Source organism: Anneissia japonica, unplaced genomic scaffold, assembly GCF_011630105.1.
Source record: "Anneissia japonica isolate Jap-2015-1 unplaced genomic scaffold, ASM1163010v1 scaffold128_len593404_cov183, whole genome shotgun sequence".
NCBI classification, from domain to species: domain Eukaryota; kingdom Metazoa; phylum Echinodermata; class Crinoidea; order Comatulida; family Comatulidae; genus Anneissia; species Anneissia japonica.
In genome coordinates, this window is record NW_022713787.1 from 446,629 (window position 1) to 465,712 (window position 19,084).

General features: G+C 35.8%; 1 protein-coding gene across 1 annotated transcript; it reads left to right on the top strand.

Moving 5' to 3' along the window:
• The first annotated feature begins 398 nt into the window (after window positions 1-398).
• LOC117108728 lies at window positions 399-17,483 on the top strand. Its single transcript, XM_033250851.1, has 9 exons — window positions 399-596; window positions 7,649-7,815; window positions 8,304-8,405; window positions 9,775-9,921; window positions 11,045-11,696; window positions 12,459-12,622; window positions 13,590-13,697; window positions 14,634-14,780; window positions 15,808-17,483. The coding sequence occupies exons 1-9, from the start codon at window positions 449-451 to the stop codon at window positions 15,877-15,879; spliced, it is 1,707 nt and encodes a 568-aa protein (XP_033106742.1). The 5' UTR covers window positions 399-448; the 3' UTR covers window positions 15,880-17,483.
• Window positions 17,484-19,084: the final 1,601 nt, after the last annotated feature.

Sequence of the window (19,084 nt, forward strand, 5' to 3'; positions counted from 1 at the left end):
TTCTGTGACAGTCTTTTGAAGTGTGTAAAGCTCCATTTTATCCCATACATAGTCAAAATATTGTGGGGGGGGGGTGATACAATGGACCATCCCCCTTGTCAAATATTGTGGGGATATATCCCCCATCCCCCAGGGATCTACGCCTATGTCTTGGTTTAATATGCACAATGTGCAATAACGGTGATGTTGAGTACAGTATGTTAAGCAATATCTTTCCAATTGTAGATAGTGTGTTTGATAAAATACGAAAGAACGAACTGATGATTAATAATAGTTCTGAACGTAATGTAAAGGGTCGAATGGTAAATGCGCTGAAACGAAAAAGAGCCATAAAAGGCAGTAACGGCGTTCCATAACTAGTAGGCCTGAAGTGCGCTGTGTTGTGGTTCTTGGCTAGGATATCCCTTGGCTAGCGCTTCTTGTTACCGTTTCTGGAGTTGGAGAAATAATGTCGGCTGAGGTCGATATTGAAGACAACTCTTGTTTACTATTTACCGACAGTATACATAAAGCTACCACTATTGTAGAAGAATATGAGCGACAGACATGTAGCAGATTCATTAGTGCCGCATGTTCAAAAGATTTTGGAAAGTCAGGTAAGGCCTAGGCCTAGGCCGAATCGATCGACTCAGGGCCGAAACGACCCGGAACCGCCTAGGCCAAAGCTAGGATTAGGGTCGTAGCGGCCGCGAGAGAAAGCGACCGCGCTCAAAATGTATGGAACGCCAGTAGCGCTATACCGATTGATTGGGATACGGTACGGTATATAGCGTTCATATCGTAATGTAATAAATTTGATGAACGTGAAAAACAGGTCTAGGTATACTTAGTGATACTGTATTATTATTATTATTCGAAGTGTCTATGCTTACGCCGAGTCGTAAGCATTAGACATAGGCTATGCTTACGCCGATCTATTGAGCATGCGCAGGGGTGGCGTAAGCATTATTTCGAGGCTATGCTTACGCCGATCTATTACTGAGCATGCACAGGGCTGGCGTAAGCATTATATAGTGGCTATGCTTCCGCCGAATTGCTAGTCAACGTAAATAGTCAACTCGTTGATCTGCTTACTATTTCGCGTTGTCGAGGCATGAGCTTTGTCTAGTCCAGTTTTCCAAAAGAACAGGCATCGTCATGAACTGAGGCAGACATATTAGTACATTCCCACACGAGGACCCAATTCTAGCTTACCTAGTTTCTGTAGCACTTGCCTATTTAGCCTGCCTTAATTCACTTTACTCAAGTACTCCATATCATCCTTGTGTAAAAATATTGGACCTGTGCCAAGCTCTTGTACTTTCCTCATGAGTGCCGTCTGTTCATTGTGATACAGTACTTCATTGTTAGATAGGCCTATCTAGCCCAATTTATGTTGATATTGATACAATACTATATCTGAAATAATAATGACAATGTATCTATATATGATGTGTAGAATGTTGGAGATGACCTGCCAGCTGCAGTGATATTCTGATTTTAAATCATTGTCCTGTACATTACAGTACATAATTAAAAAGCGAAATCAAAAAACAATAATTACTCCTAGGGTGCTCTTATCTCGATCTCACCCCGACCTTTCCAACATCTCTTGATCCGTGTCCCTATAAAATTCTTAATTTTCCTATTATGAACAAGTACGCATACAATAATTACAAGAGAGCGTGACACAGTTTCAATTCAATTTTGTTATTAATATACAAAAACACTGTAGTATATTTCGGTTTTAAGCACCAAGGTTTTTAACTGTTTGAAAGGAAACTCTCTTAAAAAATAACTTTCTTTTTCTCTACTAACTAAATGATTCGATGTGCACGAAATATGGGCTGTACCACGAAATATGGGCTGTACTAACAATTAGCTCTGATTATTAACATGGTGAGAACCATGAATGCAGGCGTAATCGATTGAATAGAATTTTAATTCGGGGTTGAAGTTGCTTTTAGGTGCACGTTTTTTGGCAGAATCGATGCTAAGTGAAGATCGTTTATAAAATTTATGTGATTTTCTTTCTCCCAATTCGATACAGCTTCTGACAATTTTTCATAGCTTGTGAAAGTGCCACCGAGACGCAAAAGTGTCTTCATCTGCCATCTTGAAACTTCACCAAGTGCGCGCTACAGAAAAAAAAAATATTTGCACATGCTCAATAGGACGTTTTCGTACTCACGAAGCAAGCGACGCCCTTCAAATAGATGGGCGTAAGCATAGCCTATGATTAATGCTTACGACTAGGCGTAAGCATAGACATTTCGATTATTATTATTATTATTATTATTATTATTATATGTTCATTCACTAAAGAACAAACTGACTGAACACATTAAGTTAGTGAAATTCGTATAAATAAACTAAAAGAAGCGATTTGAAAAGTACATCCATTTCTGTAAGAAAGGCATATATAGGCCTACTATAAATCATAATATTTGATATAATAAATAAACAAACTAACTAAATATTAAGTCTCCATTTATATAGGCTATATATAAATTATGAAAGAAAATATACATTTTTTTTTATAATTGATTAAAACAGTATTAATATCAAATTCTGATGGCCATTGTCCAACATACATTTTGCATATTTCACGATTGGCGCTCCATGCAAACAATTGCTGCGTATCGACTCGCGGCCGCTTTCCCTCACGGCCCCTCCGACCATACTCCATGCTAGTTAGGCCTGGGGGTAAGCCTAGCTTAGGCCCAACTACTACTACTAACTAGGCCTCGGCTAGGCCTACAGTACTAGCTAGGCCTAGCCCGGTATACCGACCGCCCTATCTATAAGGCTAGGCTAGCCCTAGCCTAGGTCTAGTTTAAGGCCTTACTACGACCACTACGCCTACCCTACGACTATCTCAGTCTGTTGCTGTGTTCTGGTTTCTTCCTAGCTAGCCTAGTGGGCTAGGGGTCAGGCTACCCCACTCACTAGTAGGCCTAGGGCCTAGGCCTAGGGCCTAGGCCTAATTAATAATAATATGGCTAGGATAGGCGCCTAGGCCTAAATGGGGGTTCATTCAATGAACCTCGAACGTTAAACAGGACGCTCTAAAGAAAAAAAAAATTGTATTTTGTATGATGCCAAATTTTGAAAATTCTGATCTGAATTATCAGACTGCCCTTTTAATATTTCCAAAATTTATAATTGAAAAAAAAAAACTAGACATTCTGGCAGTTTAATAGTTGATTGCAAAATAGTAGCTGCTCATGCTAACAATAATAGTGCTAACAATAATAATAAGAAAAATTAAAAAATTAGTAAACACTCATGGCACAGAAATGCTGTATTTATAAAGGTATTGTGTTGTGAGAAAAACACTGAGGTAAAAAAATTAAGAATTAAGTAAGATGCGAAAGTGCATTAGCGCCCATGCCTCTTTGTAATTTTCTAATTTACCAATTAGACCTAGGCTAGGAGGCTACATACACCACTATGCCAAGTGCCTATCGCCTTTAATTCCAAACCATGTGCTCCATGCGACAAGCTACTCTAACATCATAATATATACCTTGGTATCTTTATTCATAAATTCAAAACAAAACAACTACAATATCAAATCCTTAGCAGCCGGAGGCTGAATTGGGGATTCAATTTACAAAATAGAAAACCTGAATTAAATTTACAATAAGTCATTATCATAATTAAGATCAATTAAAATAGTCAATATTATTATTATTATTTTAATTAGTAATACAATTATTATTTAAAAATTTTGATATTATATTAATATGCACAAACATTAAAATTTCCAATTTAAAAAAAACCCAAAAATTAAAAAACAAACTAATGAAACTTAAACTAATATTAAACCAAAACACCACCCGGGACGAGATCTGCCCCCGCAGCACAAGTCAACACTCTCGCAGAAAGGACACCTAGGAATGGATTAATTTATTTGATTAAGAAGTTTGGTGAGAAAAGGTATAGGGCTATTTCTAAACCTTTCTGTTCTAGGAATAACAGTTTCGAATTTTCTGGGATTACGGAGACGCATTGATGAGGTATTATTTGAGGTTTGGAACCGGATTGGAACCAATGACGAAACCTGTGATTAATAACTGATTTCTGGGCAAACTTTCTGCAGATAGAGGACCCGCGGTCAGGGAGCGACTCCAGCCCGAGCGTTGCTAGGGCACTTTCGTGTGAAACATACTCATGTGCCAGAATAATGCGACATGCACGCTTTTGGACCCTCTCAAGGGGACGGATCTGTGCTCCAGATAATCCACAGTTCCAAACTAGTGTGGCATATTCGAGGGTTGGGCAATTATAACCAACGTAGATGGTTAAAAGTTCACTGGAAGTGAAACCTACCTCTCTCAATCGTTTAAGCATAAACATTTTTTTGTTAGCATTTCTTTCAATTTGATCGATATGACCATCCCATTTAAGATCATCTTGAATCACCACCCCGAGGAGTTTTACTCTATTAACAATTGGGAGTATGGTATGTGAGATGGCGCAAATACACCTGCATGATCTGACACTTGGAGGGATTAAAATATAATTTATTTCTAACTGACCATTGCTGTGAAAGGTCCAGGCAAGATTGAATGGAACTTGGAGAGCCAATTTTATTATTTTCTCCAAGTGTCAGATCATCAACATATTTCCAGACATGGATGTTCAGATCCTCAGCATTATATGGATTTAGGTTAAAAGTGGAATTGATAACACAAAGAAAGATAAGAGGGGCAAGTATAGTTCCCTGTGGAACACCACATGAGAGAGATTCCCATTCGGAGTAGTGATTCAAGTATCTACATCGTTGTTTGCGATTAGAGATGAAGTCGACGACCCACTGCAAAATAGATGGAGATACGTTCATATTAAGGAGGCTGCTAAATGCCACTCGATCAATTACATCAAAAGCTTTGGTAAAATCAGTCAAAGCAAGTGCACTGACATTACCAGGTTTTTCGGCTTCCGATATTAATTTATGGTACACATCTATCAAGCAGTGAGTCGTCGACACACCTTTTTGATTCCCAAATTGCTGTGAATCAATAAATGGTTCAATTGCCTTAATTATTGATTTTGAAACTCTTTTTGAGTGTTGGGGTGAGAGAGATAGGTCTCAGTTTTTCAATTGAGGGGGTGTCTGTTTCGGGAGGGGGATGACATTTTCCTCCTTCTACTGAGTTGGAACAACTCCTTGTTCAAGGGATGCATTGATGATATGAGACACAAGAAGGCTAAGTTCAAATGCACATTCCTTGATGATCTGTGGAATATTGTCCGGACCCCCTGCCTTTGAAACAGACACCCTCTTCAAATCGTCATAGATCTCCCAGGGGTGAAATTGGGGAGGAGGCACATGGCTTGGCAAGTAAGCAGGAAGAAAGTTAGTATTGATTTCTTGATGTTTTTGAGAATGCTTAGCGAGAAATTTATTTATGCAATTTGCAACAGCCAAGTGATCGCCAGTGTCGACTCCAGGCACATCAATTATCATGTTCTTTTTGGTACTGTTTGTTAAACGTTTGACTTGTTTGTGCCACTTTCCAGGGTCCACCCGTTTTAGATAAAAACTTTGTTTTCGATCTCATTAATTTTGGCTTTCCTAGTTTCTCTTATGATAAGGTTACGAATTTTCTTTCTCTTGGTATCGTCTCCCTTTTCATATGCTAATTGCCTTTCGTATAAAAGGTCCCATATGGCCCGTCATCCATGACTTATCATTACAGTGGATCTTAATTATTTTAAATGGGAAATATACTTGGATTGCATCATTCATAGTTTTGTACTAACGTATCAGCTTTTAATTGAATGTCAACTGCATCATAAATATCAGACCATGTCTGGGTTTGTATCCAACGCCCAAACTCATTGAGCTTTGAATCCGTAATGGGTTGGATAGTTTTAGCAAACACTCTGTTAATAGGGATTCTCACCTTTGGTTGCAATGATATAACACAATGATCGCTGCGAACAATAGCGGGTAAATATTGTGGCCCGAGATACAGTACAACTCAGACATGTTGATAATCAGGTCAAGTATAACTTGTTCTCTTGTAGGGGAATTAATGATCTGCTTTAAACCAGTGCCTAAAAGTATTGACCCTAGTGTCCGTGCGGTTAAAATCACCAATAATCATGAGTCCAGCTTGTTTCTTATGAGTATTAATAAAGTCAGTGCTACCTGTAAGATGATCAACATACAAATTGGCAAGTCCGGTGGTATATATACAGCTGCTACGATCAAGTACTGGACAGCTCGTGGAAATTTCGGATGAGACAACATAATCCATAAGACTTCCATGTCAGCTGGAACGACGATGTCTTTCATTTCACTTCGGCCTTAATGTTTTCCTTAACATAGATTATGACACCTCCGCCTTGTTTGTGCTGTCTACACATATTGAATGAGTTAAAGGAGTTAACATTATACAATTCTGGTGCCGTTTGTGGGGTTATCCATGATTCCGTTATAACAGCTATGTCGATATTGTAATTATTAAGAAGCAAATCCAGTTCATTAAATTTGTTTAGAATTGATTTGAACATACGTTAGTGGCAACAATTTTAGGAAGAAAAGCTGGATTTAGTTTCCTATTATGTATGTGAGATTTGGTTATTTTTACTTCAACAAGTGTTGATTGCCTGTCACTAAAATTGTGCCTCGCCGTCTTTCTTGTTGTAATCCTAACAGGTATTGACCTTTGTTTATTTTTGCTTGCACGACAACCTCTAGGTTTGATACGAGCGATATTTAATTCATTAGCAATTAAGAAAAACTCTTTACCTGGTTTCGGATAACAGCTCCTTTTATTCACAAACGGTACCTGTCTCGAAAAGCACATTATTTTACTGATCACAGCAGCATGGGAACACCGTCGAATTAAGAGGTAGTGACGCTAAAAATATTCTCGCACGGCATACAAATTCCGTATGCAAATGAGTTATTGGCGGAGCTCAGCCTCTCGTTGTGGCGAAAGAATTCGTTTTCCTATAGGCAGATCGGGGCTAGCTAACGGACTTCAAACAGATAGATAAAACAAATCGTTCGAAAGTACCAAAATTCAAAATACAACAACAAACACCGTCGTAACAGCGACTAATTAGACTTAAGCAGTAAAAATGAAGCAAACACACACAATAAAAAGGAGAAATTGAGAAACAAATTTTTCCCTTTAGCTGCCTTCTCTTAACAAAGCACCTGTACTGATTCAAAAATGAAATACGAGCCTGTACTGATTCAAAAATAAATATGAGCCACCCAAATTTTTTGTGATACAAATAAATTTCTGGTTAATAAGCCGACAGATTGCTTGTATGCTAGGGATAACCATGGAGCTTTAGGTCGGTTGTCTTCAGACCAAAAATATTAAATTACATATCTACATCCTTTTTAATCTCTCATTTTGGTTCAAAAGTGCCACAATTTTTGGCCATAATTAGCCATAAGAACTTTCCCCATGAAAATGTTGTAGTACACTGCACTATGCAACATTTATTGGAAAGATCTGAAAAATATCAGTTATACTACAGTAGATCTGTTTTCAATAAACAGCCCTGTAGCTCAGATATATATATCAGCATCAATGAAATTTAAAGTAGTAAAACATTGCCTTGGTCTATCATAATTTAAAAAATGTTGATTCTTAAATCACTACCATACATATCAAACTTGTTTTTACATTTCCAGCTGTAGCCTTAAGCATAGATGCAAAAAAGATATATTGGAACACATCCTATAACAACGAAGCAGGCTCTACTCCATACATTATTATTGGTCAAAAACAGTTGGATTGCCACCATGGGAAAGACCCAGATAAGGCCAAGAAGGCAAAATACAAAGCAGAGAAAGAAAAGGTATGTTGCATATTGTACCATCACTCTTTTCAATTCACAAGACACCTTTACTATGTAATATTGGAATGCCTAGTCGCTCAATTTTGGATGAGAATGAAAATTAAAAATTCATCTAAAAAAGTTTAGAAGGGTAATGCACCCATGCTCTGTACAGCTACAGATTATTTAGTTGGCAGGGGAAGGAATGAAGACTGGTACCTATATTTCAATTTACATTGTCAATAGCCTTATTTGTTTTCTATATATTTTGAATATTTAATTCTCTATTAATTGAAGCTTGGTTTCCATACAATCACTACACACTATTGCCGACAGCTTTCGGTGATGCTGATTTGTGATTTGTCGGTCGTATCTGGGGCCTTTCCCGATGGCGTCGGGGACTGCTAGGCTACTACATGATCGCTGTAAGAAACTGTACCGATAGTGTAGCAATTTTAAGAAATCAATGAATACCAAATTTATTGATATGCCGAGGTTAATCTTTTCAGAAAGACAATCCAGTTTCATATTTACGTGTGATGCCATCCAAAAAAGTGGATTGTCCTGCTAAGATAACTTTACGTGATGTCGTGTATTTTACTGATTTTAAGGTAAGGAAAAACGACTTCATTAAAAAAAATTTTTTTTTTTTAAATGTGAAATAAAATGCGTACTTGCAATAAAAAAAAATACATATTATTCAGATGTGGTCCTGTAGTACATAATACTGGAGCCTATTGGGAAGATATTGGTTTAAAAAAGGAGATATGTGGTTACTCATTAGAGCACCGTTCCGCTACCTATGTGTTGCGAACCAATGTATGTGCAGAAAAATTTTGATGGGTCACATAATCTCTTAAGATCGTGAAAACTTTACTTAATACAAATGAGGAGAAATGAAATCAAATTACTGTACAGTAAATGAAAGTGCAGTTAAAGTGTGGTATGTGTGTCAGTTTACTTTTGTAATGTGTGCCTTAATCATAGTTTTATGATAAAATATCAAAACATTTGTACTTCAGGTATAACAACTTGAAAGTGTTAGTTTTGATAATTTCAATATGTTTGGCTTTCAGCTGAAAATTATAATGAAGAAAACATTTTTCAATATAATGTGTCTATGTCTTCTCATAAACCCATACATACAGTATCTGGCAGCAAATTAAGGAATTTATAATAAAATGTCTGTAAATCATTAATTTTAAAAAAACTTAACTTAATGAAAAAATTGATAACTTACATGGTTTGGTTAAATGATCAGTAATTTCATTTTTAGGCATTTTAATTTGATGTGGGTGATAGTATCTTTTAATTGACTGCCAAAAGAATCAAGTGGGTGGTTCTTCTTTTACCCGCTATCTCGCGTGCATATAAAACAATGGACGGGATTTATCGGGTTCGACGGGTTGTGTCGGAGTGCTTGACATATAATTTGGGTCATTGGCCAAAAAGTTTGTGGAACAGGGCATTAGAGGACATGAGAAGATGATCTTCTATTTTTGAGATTAGCAAAATTAAGTGGTTATATGCAATGCTTTGGGTTTTGTACCAGTGGCGGATTCAAGGAGGGGGCTCAGCTGGCCTAGGTCCCTGTAAATTTTGAAAATAAAAAAGAAATGGAGAAAAAAGAAATTCTACCGACTCTGAGTGTCATTTCTGGCCATCTACAGTAGAGGTATTATAACCATAAATTTTCTTACCTCAGCCCCAACCATGGTGGGCTAATGTGGTATAGACCCTCCATCTTTGAAAGTCCCTCTCAGGGCCCCCTCTATTTTAAATTCCTGGATCCACCACTGTGTACACTGATTATGGTGGTGCGGAGGAGCTCCTGATTTTATGTTGGTTTCATCAGTGTTTCTGTATACCGTATTTATGATAACCGACTATTTTACTATTTTATTCCCTTGCCTTCGTAGGTGAACCAGTGGAGAAATATTAATTACCATTTTAAAATTTAAAAAGTCTTTTTTTTTTCAGATTGAACGTGACACAAAATATCACAGACAGACCAAAAGTAGAAAGTTAAAAACTGATTTTAAAAGTAACAAGTGTGGTAAAATCGTAAGGCACATATTGGTCAATTTACCAGCGATCAACGAGCATCGCAATCATCCTTCCGGAGAGGTAGGAATCACTCTGTCAAGCGTGAACATTTATTTAAAAAAAATTTTATTTCAACTTTATTTCACAAGGGTAGCTCTAACAGCTGCACTACAGTAGTACAGCTGACTTGAAAAGGCCCTCGAAAGAAAAGCAATACATAAAAATATATAAAATACATTAAGAATCCAAGTAAGTAAAAGCTTCATTACAGTAAAGTTTAAAAACTATATAATAAATAAAATATTAAATAAATATTGTAACATTCATTAGAAATACAATAAACTTTAAAATTCATTATAAAACTACAAGGTGATGGTTAAAATCAGAATTTTATTGCTTTTCTCTGAGATATAATTTTAACTTGGTTTTAAAATTAGAATAAGATATATTGCATTTAAAAGGAAGAGTGTTAAGAAAGGAGGTGGCTCTGTAATAAAATGACATTTTAAAATACTGTAATTTAGGTTTAGGGACAAAAAAGAGGCCTACAGTTAAAATATACATTTTATCTGTATATCTCATTGTACCGTGACAGATCGACCTACAGTAAATGTTAAATAATTAATTAACCTGTATGAGGTGTTGAAACTAGTTGGTTCACTTCAAAACTCAAATTTTACTAAGCAGTATCCTGCAAATTCCATAAAGTCAATGTCTGCCAAATGTCTTGCAAAAGAAGGCTATTCATACCAGTACATTGTCGGGTGGAAGACTTTCAGGTGCTAAATTGTTCAGCATGGGGTCCGGCTAGGTAAATGGTAAAATTTAGGCCCTTAACCAACATAAAATAAAACTTTTTGTTCTCTTTTGTTTTTTGTCATGTCTGGCTGCTTGACCTTTCCGGCAGTGTGATTAAGCCCCCATCTGGTGCTGCTACAGGTCTCCTGAATCAATCCTATATTTCCGACCTTTAAAATCAGAAATTTATAAATTTGTGACAAATGTCTTCATTTGTTTTGGATTTGAATTTGATTTTTGGTACTCCCTTCCATAGGACTGCTATAATGTTACTTCTCCTGTTACAGTGGCTACGGTTACCCTGCCCCTAATGAGACTTGGTTTAGTGAGCATCCATCCAGTATTTAGTGATTTTACTTATCTAAATGTTTAATTGTAATTGTGTCACAATTTTTTTCATACATAGGAAGATGGTCTCACTCAAAGGGTTGATCCGAACGTATCCAAAAAGATTGATGAGCTTCTGGCAGAAGGCATCAACAGTGTAAAAGAAATTCAAAAACACATAGAATCCTATGTTACAACAGAGCAATTTCCAGGACAGTCAATCCCAACGCCATCTAATAGACGTTATTTTCCAAACAAGAAAACAATTAGGACCAAAATTTACCAGTTTATGATTCAAAAGAAGAAACTTTCTGCAATTGAACAGGAAAGTAATGAAAGGATTTCAGAAGAAGTCGTCGATAATGATTTGATAGCATGTGCAGAAGTAGAGGTTGATAATGCTTTGATAGCATGCTTAGAAGAAGTGGTTGATAATGATTCAGGGGCTCCTTCAGAAGAAACTGATAATAATTTGAGAGTCCATTCAGAAGAACTTGATGATGATGCCAGAGCCCATTCAGAGGAAGTTGATGATGATGTCAGAACCCATTTAGAAGAAGTTGATGATGCCAGAGCCCGTTCAGAAGAAGTTGATGATGATACCAGAGCACGTTCAGAAGTAGTTGATACTTTAGAACAAGCGACAGCCATTGTAAAGGATTATGAAGAAAGGACACTTAGTAAATTTATCAGCCTAAGTTGTCCAAAGGACTTTGGGAAGTCAGATGCTGGTGAGGAAGCAACTGCATAGAAAATACTGCTGTTTTACCTTTATGCAGTGGCGTATCAAGGGGAGGGCACAGGGAGGCGCACGCCCCCCAAAATTACAACAGTTGTGCCCCTCCCCCACCAAAAATCACGGTCAAGTAGTTAAAAATCACCTAAAATCACCATATTTTGCGAATTAGCGCCCCTCAACCTGTCTCTTATACACATCTAGATGTGTATAAGAGACAGGCTGACTTGAAAAGGCCCTAAGGATAAAGAAGTTGTTTTATTAATTTAGTACTGTTTTAATTTAATGGCTACTCCAGAATTCATCCATTATAGGAGTAAGTCTTGATATCAAATTTGTAGTAGTAGTAGTTTGAATAGGTTACAAATACTACTTACTAAATATAAACTCCAGGGTGGTCATTCAATTCCAGGGTGTTTTGCTCAAATCTTAAAGAGACTTGGTTTGTATCTGCATAAAAGTTGTGATTTATGATTAAGATGCTTGCCCTTCATGCTTAGAGTCCTAAGGTTAATTCTGGAGGGAAAGTCCACAAGTAGATATTCCAATGTTTGTTACATTATATGAAGTGAAACAATTTGTAGAATGTGTGTTTAGCATTTATTTATATAGGTGCACTAGCTTATTCATAGAAGAAAGTACATACAAGATATTTTGTTTTTTGAATTACTAAACAGAATTAATTCAATTATCCTTCACTCCTGTCCGTACCCCTATGTTCTTGAACTTGCTCAGTATATTAGATTTATCATTTCAGCTCTGAATATAGAAGCTAAGAAGATCTACTGGGATAATTCCTACACAAAGGAGGAAACTGGGTCAACACCATATATAATAGTTTCTCAAAAACAGTTGGAATGTCAATATGGAAAGGATCGAGACGAAGCTAAGAAGGCAAAACTCAAAGCTGGCAAGGAAACGGTACTAGTATTACGTTGCCTCCCGTGGTGTAACATACAGCTACAATACTAGGTTTCTAAATCTAGGGCTTTAAATAATTGGGCCTGGCTGTTATTGTAAACTTGCTTAGGCAATGTGGGGAATCTTTGTGATCGAAAGCATATTGCTCATTAAAATCCTAATTGTAAAGCGCATAGGGGCAATGTGCAATATGCGCTATATAAATATAACATTATTATTATTATTATATCACACATGATTTGGTGTTAATCAACAGTTCATATATACTGTAGCAAACATACTTTGATTTTTCATATAAGTGGAACACTAATAAAAGTGGATTTCTCGGGGATTCTATTATACCAAAGCTGATCACTCACTGCATGCAACCTTTGTCTGATGAATCCAACTCGGTTTCTTGTTAGCGTTGGACGATGTGACGCTGTCTGCTGATTGTCAGTGACAGTCTGATCTGTTGCACACGTGTCGTGGCTTTCTCCATGGAATCGATTTGGGCGACAGTTGTCGTGAGCAGCTAGTGCCTTGCTTAACACTCCAAGTCAAATGAATCTACAACAGATAGTACCATTTAATTTTAACAGTTCAATCATAAGCGCCTCTCCCAAACATCTTTTCTCAAATTTATTTAGAAAAAAAGGAGAGCTATCATTATCTTGTCAAGTAATAAATTTCAATTCAATTCAAATGTGTTGTATTGTGTATTCCATAGAACTTAAAGCCTGTAACCGGCCCTTTTCAAGCCTAATCGCTCTGGTAAACCCAACCACCTAACCCTAGTTATGTGCCGTTATTGATCTCAGTGTTATCAATAAGGCCTTTTTCTTTCCACCTGGTTATTTATTTCTGGAACAGGTTTGCTTCTCCCATGCCTGCATGGTAGTCAGTGTTGTGGCCTTTATTATACTGTATTTTATTCTTCAAGATAAAAGCTAAATTATTGATTTGTTTTTGTTTTTTTACATTCCAGAAAGAAGATTGTGTTGCACATATAAGCGGAAGGGGGAGGCCATCCAAAAAAGTAGACTGTCCTGCTAAGCTTGTTATTCGTGATCTTGTTTATTTTACAGATTTCAAGGTAAACAAATTTAAAACTAACAGTAACATTGAGGGATCTGTGAAATATACATATATACCTCAAAAAGTAATCATAAATTTCTTATTTTAAAAAATAAAGTATGTTACAGGTAAAAAATGTTTTCAAAGATTCAGGGATCTTTAGCATAACCGATAAATTTCTGCTAGAAGGACTATAATTGGATAATAATATTAAATGCTGGTTAATTGGCAAAGAAAATTAGTTCTTCAAATAATAATAATAATAATAGTTCATTTTCTAATTTTTAGTTGAAAGATATTTTCGAACTAACATACAAAGCATACAATATAATGTTAAAGTTATACATGGCAGTATCTAAACTCAGTAAGTGGCTATTTCATGAATAGACATTTTAAGCCGATTGAAAATGAAATGTACACCTTAGTGCAAGTGCTTTTTGAAATATTATAATACTAACTTCACAAATGTGAGGTCTCACCACAAAATGAGTCTCATGGTTAGAAATTCAAAAATTGAGTTTATATTATATTTGGGTAGATCACATTATAAGCTTTCATTTGGTCTTTGAATGGCTTCCCTACTATAAGTAAATCCAGAGATGTGAGCATTTAAAGTTTAGGTGTATAAGAACCATGTTTTGAGAAATCGACCTCAAAGATAAACTAACCTTTACAAATAATACGACTAGAATTACAGAATATGTGCAGAGAACACTGTTTTGGCAAGAAAATTCACTTACAAAGTATACAATCATAAAATATAAGTATCAAGTTATTCAAAAACATTAAAATCAAAATTTTGTAAAAATATTGACTTTGGTCTGTTTTGGTGAATATCTCAATATGATTTCACTAACAATGCGTCTCATTTCGTGGTGATACCTTACAAATGAGGATTAACATGGCAGTTATAAAGAGGCAGAAGTTTACCATTTTGACATAATATTTATTTCAGATAAAAGATGACACTAAATATCGCAAGGAGAGGAAGAGTAAAGAGCTAAAAGTTGCATTTAAAAACAAACAAGCTGTCCGTATTTCAAGGCATTTCTTTATTAATTTACCTTCAACAAAAGATCATCGCAACCATGAGTTTGGTCAGGTAAGGATTATAAAATATTGGCGTACAATTAATGTTACCTAAACAGAGTTACATATCTGACCATTAGAATATAACTTTAGTTCGTCATGGCATGGCCGTGTGAACCCTGCTTTTAGGGTTGTTGGGCAAGATTTAGACAAGACAAGGCATTAAATATCAACTTGCTTATTGACAGTCATGCTGAAAGCTATGAACGAAAGCTAAGCTTACGTTGCCCTTTGACTCAATTTAACTGACATCAACTGACCTTTGCCAACTTGCCAGCAACTGTCGAGCAAATGCGAGTCACACAGTTTATAATAATAATATGAACACTTATATAGCGCATAATCCGACTCATAGAAAGAGTATGCTCATGGCGATTATTTCACAAGATTTTAAAAAGATTGCTTTGAAATAATTTGCTAAAAAACACGCGTTTACAAAAATTCCAGAACTAAGTCAGTCGCTCTAAATTGAGACAACATGAGTGCTCTGATCATCAGTTGTCCTCAGGTGGTGTTCAAAGCAACTGACATGCGATTGAATGGTCATATGACAGTAGTCATTTAAATGCGTGTGTACCATGCATGCTATCAAATTATGGTAGCGTTGCGTGACAGTACCTAGTGGCTTGTTGCTTGCAGTTGTGCCTTTTTACTAGTTGAGGTCAACATAAGCTTTGCTTAACATTTAAGTTAATGGTTAAGTTGTCGCACAGGCCAGTATTTGAGTAAATAACCTATCATATATCAGAGCTCAAAAAATTGCATAAAAATCCAAATTTGTTTTTCACTATAGATCAACAGTTTAATGTCTTATTAATCATATCCCAAAGTATTAGTTCCGGAAATGGTCAACAAATCGTTTATTTAACATTATTTTGAATCTATTAAACAATGTATGCACAAATAAGTATGAAAGACATTTACTCAAAATCATATATATATATCTGTCTCTTATACACATCTAGATTTGCATATAAAGTTGCTGATGTTTTTTGAGTGGCTCATATTTTAATCACTTTCAAAATATTTTCATGTTTTAGATTGCTAGTCCACCAACAAAAAGGAAACAGCCTCGCAAGAAGGAACAAGATATTTCAACTGCTGAAAGCTGATGTGATGTCTCTTTCTCTCATTCACATTTAATCAAAATATGCAATACAATATTATTGTCCAAGAACCTTGATAATATCTATCTATATTGATGTTTTTCCTGTATGATGGGCAAAGAATAATTTGCAGTATTTCAATAGCGTTTTTCATGCTATGCAGATGTGATGCTTAAGTGGTTATAATTTTGATTGAAATGGACGTGTATTACCAGATATTTGTTCTTTGAAGATTCAGAAAGTAGTGTCTGTATGTTACATCGTACAATTCAGGGCTAGCGCATTTTTGTCTTCTGAAAAAAGCACATCCTTGAATCTCAATCCAACAATAAACCAAACAATACAATAAAGCTCAGTGTATGTGTGCATTTCATTTTAATCCACCCTTCAGACAAGGGTTTGAGTTACTGGTAGCATTATGATTATGCTCTTTAATGTTGTACTCTCCTTGGAAAAAATCTAAAGAAAAAACATAAGAAATTTTGAATAAAATATTGTATTTTATTGTTGGAGCTGAAAGTTTCAAGTAAGTTATAAACTTAAAATAAAATAAAAAATTTGTTGCCAGGTTCTACACCAAAACCAAACCATATACATGGTAATACTCTCAAATCCAATGGCTCAATGGTAACACTTTTTTTATTGTACAGGCGCTAAAAAAGTTATGTATGACAAAAAAAAAATCAACTACCTTCATTAACATGGGCTGTACATTACCCAACATCACTTTTAGTTGTAATAAATTTAATCACATTTTCCATATCCCTTTGTTATAAAAGAGAATGGCTCCTGAGTTCAAAGACCGTGTCAGCAGAGAATTTTTTCTCATGACTAAAAGAAATCTCCACTACCTAGGGCCTCGTAAATACTTGGTTTATGAAATATTATTTCGATTTTGTTTATTTAAGAGTGGCCTGGAATATGGGCTACTAAAGTTGGACTGGTCACCTAGTGTAAAAAAAGGTTCACAAATTTAAATCACTGTCATTAGCAGGACCCGTAGCGTGACTTAATTTGTGGTTGGTTCGTTTTAGTGGAAAGTGGATCCTTTATCTCCGATACGCTGGAGAACATTGAAAATATATCTACTAATATCAATTTTTCGTTTTTAAATGCGGACCATCTCCAGTTTTTGGGCTGTTCGTCGTAACCCCCTTAACTCCACCACGCTACGGGCCTGCATTAGTCACTTATAATTTACAAACTAATTTGTCGTCTTGGTGTTGTGTGTTTTTTGCACCGACCAGACTTCCACCGGAGTAAACGCATAACCTAGCCAAAACTTAGTTGGTTGTGCAGTGCTAGTTTAAGTATACTGTGCGTTTTTTTATAATTGCTTTCCTTGTATAAAAACAAGCCTTTAATGTAACATTAAGCATATTATACCGTCAGTTTTTAAAGGGTTTTCTTCTGTTAGGAATGCATATCGACAAATGTCCGTTAACTCAGTTGAGCACAGCACACCAAATCGGCGGGCGCCGATGATTAATTTGTCCAAAATAAATTGCGCCCTCTGTTGGCAGTAACAGTTTTGTTGGTACTAAATATTGGAGGCATTACTTTTTGTGACAAATGAAATGAAATAAAATAAAGAGAAACTGACATTACAATTTGGCTTTGTCGTTATGTGCTTATTTCTATGTGCTTATATACCCTACGGTGGGCGGAGACGGGTATAACCTGTCCGATAGCTGGCTGTCAACATTTTATTTCATCAAACAGTAATTCATTCACATTAAATCTCATCGATTAGAAGGGTAGTATAGGTTGCTTATGCCCAATGCCGTAGCCAGGATTTTCAAAAAGCGCGGGATTGGACAATATCAGGGTGGACCCACTTTACGCGTAAATATAAATAATGTGGACGCATTTCTTAAAAATCGACCCATTTTACGCAAAAATATGAAAAATGTGGACATTTAAAATTTTACCCATTTTTAACTAAATATGAGAAATCTGGACCCATTTTTCAAAAGTTGACTCATGTTATGCATAAAACTGCATAATTTGGATCCATTTTTAAAAATGTGGACCCATTCTTTATGGACCCATTAGAAAAATTGTGTGGGACTGTCCCAGCCAACTGTCTACGGCATTGCTTGTGCCCGCAAGTGTGTAGTGATTTAACAAGCAATAACAACAACAATAATAATGCTACTGTATACGATATAATAAAGCGCCTATCAAAGTTAAAACGTAAATCGCGCTGTAGAAAAATTAGATACGGAACTAACAAGTCGTAAATTTTGCACATAAAGAAATTCCTTAAATGAGGACTGGCTGTGTCTCCGATTAGAAATACAGTACTAGTTTGCAAGATTTTGCAATTTGTTATTTTTGTGAATAGATTTCCGATTACAAGAGAATACACCATTAGTTAAAAACATCAAAGATGGACAAAAGTAAATGATAGCGTAAATTACCACTCATTGTTACGGTTCTACATTGTGTAGGCTATTCAACGTGATGTGTAAAAGACATTTCAAAATAGGAGTAAATTTATGTATATATTCTGGAACAACTTTGCCTTTATAGCGAGTGAAGTTCTGTTATATTATCATTTCTATCATAGACATTTGTAGGCTTTCTTTGGTACGTTTACAAGAATCACGATGGAAAATTGTTTTGCATTCGGTTTAAGCAATGGTTTTTTTCGGTTTTGAAGGCCAGTTAATTAAAAATTCTTAATTTATAAAATACTGTACCGTATTTATACAAATATAACGGCCCTTTAAATAAACACCCACTGGTTTATTTGAGTATCTGTATAGATAAAAAAATAACGCCCCCAATATTTCACCACAAACAGTGTACGGTAACTGCTGTCGCTCAAAAAAGTGAGAGCAAAAACTTCAAAATTTATACTTCCTATAATCATTGCTAACTTCAATAAATCGCATTAAGTTCGATAAGCCACAGATAAAAATAGTACAATTGTCAGGTAGAGTGTGTTTCATCTATCTTCTCATTATTTTCATGTTATTAATAACATGAGTTGTTATGTTGCTTCGGCGTGGTTTCTCATGCACGAATAATGTGAATTTATGATATGGATGGATTATATAGGCCTATCCATGGATGGTTTGTACGGAAGCACCTAAGTGCCATTCGACTTGACGACTTGTCAAGATAATTTATGTTGTCAAGTCGACATAATATACATATCATGTCGACATGGCGAGATAGATTATCTTGACAAGTCGTCATAGTA

What these genes read in the sequence shown, in the direction of transcription:
- LOC117108728 (XM_033250851.1), top strand. Translation starts at nt 449, where the DNA reads ATGTCGGCTGAGGTCGATATTGAAGACAACTCTTGTTTACTATTTACC. An exon ending in TCAAAGCTGGCAAGGAAACG is followed by an intron (nt 12,623 to 13,589) that starts GTACTAGTATTA and finishes TTTACATTCCAG; the next exon opens with AAAGAAGATTGTGTTGCACA. An exon ending in GCAACCATGAGTTTGGTCAG is followed by an intron (nt 14,781 to 15,807) that starts GTAAGGATTATA and finishes TTCATGTTTTAG; the next exon opens with ATTGCTAGTCCACCAACAAA.